This window comes from Myotis brandtii, unplaced genomic scaffold (assembly GCF_000412655.1).
Source record: "Myotis brandtii unplaced genomic scaffold, ASM41265v1 scaffold466, whole genome shotgun sequence".
Classification (NCBI taxonomy): Eukaryota; Metazoa; Chordata; class Mammalia; order Chiroptera; family Vespertilionidae; genus Myotis; species Myotis brandtii.
Window position 1 is genome coordinate 3,343,388 of NW_005367809.1, and position 3,673 is coordinate 3,347,060.

The window sequence follows — 3,673 nt, forward strand, 5'->3', positions numbered from 1 at the left end:
TGTGCGGAGCATGCAGCCTCATGGGCCTCTCCGTCGCAGGAAGGCAGGGCTGGCCTCAGGGACTCACGGAAAAGCCACTTCCCAGAGGAGTCCCTAACTGGCTCAGGCTCTGCTGTTAAACCCGACAGAAAGACAGCGTTCAAAGACCGCATCATGAGCGACTGTCTTTGTTTATCCCCTACAGGGCACCTTGTTCCTGATCCTCCAGGCCTGAGACATGCCTTCCACACAGACACATGGAGACGAGCAATGAGGACAGACAGGCCCACACACAGTCCAGGGCTGACGCTGCCGCCGCCTACCTTTCTCAGGTGCGGACAGGTTTGGGTCGCTGCGCGGCATGGCTCCGTCTCCAATGTGATTGAACAGCAGCCTCTGGAAGGCACAAGGATCTGTGGTTATGGGGTGACAGGCTGACTTGGGGGACCTTCTAGAAAATGAGAGGATGATCTCATTATGGAAACTTTTTGTTCAAAACAATATTTTGTATGATATCGGAGGTCCCTAGGAACAAAGAATTAATTATATGTAAGGGGAAAAAAGGGAAGAGCCTTAGGTTTTGACAAAGAGAACACAGTGTTTCAAAAGTTCGGCTTAGATTTTAAATAAAAATGGTAAGTAACTTTTCACAATAAAATGTAGGAAAAAACAAATGGTAAGTAGCAGATAGGCTGTGGTGCTCTTTAGAGATACAAGTGCTGCCCTGGCCGGGCTGCTCAGTTGGGTAGAGCATCCTCCCAATACGCCAAGGTTGCGGGTTCGCTCCCCAGTCAGGGCACATACAAGGATCAACCAATCAACGTATCAATAAGTGGAACAACAAATCAATGTCTCTTTCTCTTTCTCTCTTCTTTTCCCTTCCTCTCTCTGAACTCAATAAAAACGTATTTTAAAAAGAAAAAAAGAAATGCAGAGTCAGATCAGAGAGGGGAACCATTCCTCGCTTCCCTCTCGGCTTTACTCTCAGGCAACAACCATGTGTCTGCTGAGGAAGTGGCTGGGCGGAAATTCCCTCCGACAGGCGCAGACCCCGGTTCCCTGGCCCCTGCAGGCGGGACGCGCCATCTAACGCAGCCCACGGGTTGCCTCTGGCAGCCACCGTGTTTCTTTGGGGACATGTGAGCCATTCCAGACTCCTCCTTGTCTTCTAGGGTCCCAGCCGGAGGGTTACCTGCGAAGGCTCCACAGGTGTGGGGTAGATGGCGCTGCACGGCCGCTCCCGGGGGGACAGGCAGGCGTTCTCTCGGGAATGTTTGTGTTTGTCGGACAAGAGAGGAGAAGCTGGAAGAGAGGAAGGATGGTCAGTGAGGGGGCGCCACCGTCTGCAGCTGGGAGCTGAGTGCCGTGGCTGCGGCCACAGATCGGGACACGGACACCCCGGCTCCCAGGCGCTGGGCGGCTCCCGGGGCCCCGTCAGCCCACCGCACCCGGCGCTGACCTCTGGCACTTGATGGAGCAGAGCTGGTCACGTTGGGCGAGGCAGAGTGGGTGGAACTCAGGCTTGAGGTAGACGGGCTTGGCTGTAACACAGGGAAGCTGTATCACAGGCTGCTCAGAAGCTGCGCCACACCGACATGTTCAAAGCAAAATCACTGATGTGTTTTTTTCAAATTAACCACAAAGAAAAAGGCCATTTAGATGCGTAGAAAAATCTGACTGACTCGAACTGATAGGAAGACCTGTCTGAATTAATCCAGAATTCGAGCCGTGGCTGGTGTGGCTTGGCTAGGAGGTCGTCCTGTGCACTAAAAGGTTGCTGGTTCGATTCCCAGTCAGGGCACATGCCCAGGTTGTGGCTTGATCTGGGATAGGGGGCATGCAGGAAGCATCAATGTTTTGCTCTCACTCTCATGTTTTGCTCTCTCTCCCTCTCCCTTCCCCTTTCTCTAAAAATCAATTTTAAAAAATATTTTTTAAAAGAAAAAGAACTTGAGATTTTGACTCCTGCCCAAGGCAAGCATTCATGCTGGCCAGCTATCTCTGTGACTGGGGACCACTGGCAGGCCACCTGACTAAGACAAGCAGGACACCGGCCACGTAAGCAGGCGAGTGCTTCTAAGAGGCAGAGAATGCATCTTCCCACTTCTTCCAAAAATGTGTTCAAAGCATGTATCTGGCAATATGAATGGGGCCTCTTTTTCAAGGACAGTGGAGAGGAAAGTTCAGCTTAGCCTTACAGAGCCGTTATAAACGCCACAGTAAAATTTTTTGCTGCAAGAGCTACACTAACTCTAAAATCCCTAAAACTATATTTTTTCTTTGGCAAAAAGACTCTTTATTGCAGAAATTTTCGGCCATACCTAAGGAAGAGATTTTATAATGGACCCATAAACAATGTATCCTTATAGGGGAAAAAGCCACGTGGAGATGCTGAGAGGTGGCTATGCGGAGACCGGACCAGAGGGGGGGGGCTCAGAGCTGACCGGGCGCGCCGGGCTCTCCCTCGCCGTCCCTGTCTCTGACAGTGAGTGGGGCTGGACCAGCTCTGCAGACCCCAGAGACCAGGGCCAGTGTTTCCAAGTTGCCCTCCAGTCCCGGTCTCGTCGCAGGCTCTGCCCAGCAGCACTGCCCAGAGGAGGCAGGCCTGGGACGGAGGCGGAAATGCGTGACAGGAACAGACAGAACGCGAGTCCCGCACCTGCATGTTGAAGACCTCGTCGGAGCTCTCCGACTGCCCCGTGATGTTGCTGACTTCAGCGGAGGCCTGTGAGGACAGCGACGACGAGGAGTACCGGTTGATGGCCGGGTAACTTAGCGGGCTGGTGGGGGGCGGAGGGGGGAGAAATGGTTGTTAACTCAGTCTCTGAACTGCGCTTTATCCCACGCTGGCCTGGTATTAAACCAAAGGGGAAAATATCCGCCCTAGACTGGCCAGTGTGGCTCAGTAGTTGAGCGTCAACCCATGAACCGAGAGGTCCCCGGTTCAATTCCCGGTCAGGGCACATGCCCAGGTGGCGGGCTTGATCCCCAGTACGGGGCTTGCAGGAGGCAGCCGATCCATGATTCTCTCTCATCACTGATGTTTCTATGTCTTCCTCTCTCTAAAATCAACAAAAACATTAAAAAAATATATCCACCCTTTTTGGCGTCTCCTGTTTGCCTTGATCTAGTCATATGTTTGCGTGTATTTATTCCTCATGCTGTGGATGGCTCACCAGTAGCAGATGCCTGCAGCTGCCTCGCGGGTTAATGATTTCATTAAGTGGTAGCGGATTTGACAAACTGTGCAAGGAGGAGCAGACCATTCCAGATCATTGTGTGGGGGTGGGTGCCAAAGTGTACGAGAACAAAGAATATGACTCACCTGCGCCTGGGAATTACCCGGGAACCGTCTGGGCTCATGGAGGCAGGCGCCGAGTTCCGGCAAACACGAGGGCTTCCGTTAGGAAAGTGGACTGGGCTGGCTTGTATACAAGCAGAGAACTCCTAAGAGTAATGCAGAAAACCCTTCAGAAGAGGAACCGTGTGGGCAAAATAACCTATGCGATATTTCAATATATTAGATATGCGTGCTGAGTATCTTGAAATCTTTACATAGGGCTATTATGGTAGGTTTCAGTATTATTAAGCTTTCTTTTTTTTAAATGTTTTTATCGATTTCAGAGAGGAAGGGAGAAGGAAAAAGAGATAGAAACATCAATGATGAGAGAGAATCATTGATCAGCTGCCTCCT

The 3,673-nt window shown here is 51.4% G+C and overlaps 1 protein-coding gene across 1 annotated transcript in view; it reads right to left on the minus strand.

The window, feature by feature from the left end:
* DOCK4 (dedicator of cytokinesis 4) overlaps nt 1-3,673 on the minus strand; it is a 198,090-nt gene that overhangs the window by 8,216 nt on the left and 186,201 nt on the right. Inside the window, exons 43-47 of the mRNA XM_014547168.1 lie at nt 3,305-3,426; nt 2,639-2,759; nt 1,439-1,520; nt 1,172-1,281; nt 303-375 (exon numbers count right to left, since the gene is read on the minus strand). Coding sequence (XP_014402654.1) covers nt 303-375; nt 1,172-1,281; nt 1,439-1,520; nt 2,639-2,759; nt 3,305-3,426 — 508 coding nt within the window. The remainder of the gene's footprint in view (nt 1-302; nt 376-1,171; nt 1,282-1,438; nt 1,521-2,638; nt 2,760-3,304; nt 3,427-3,673) is intronic.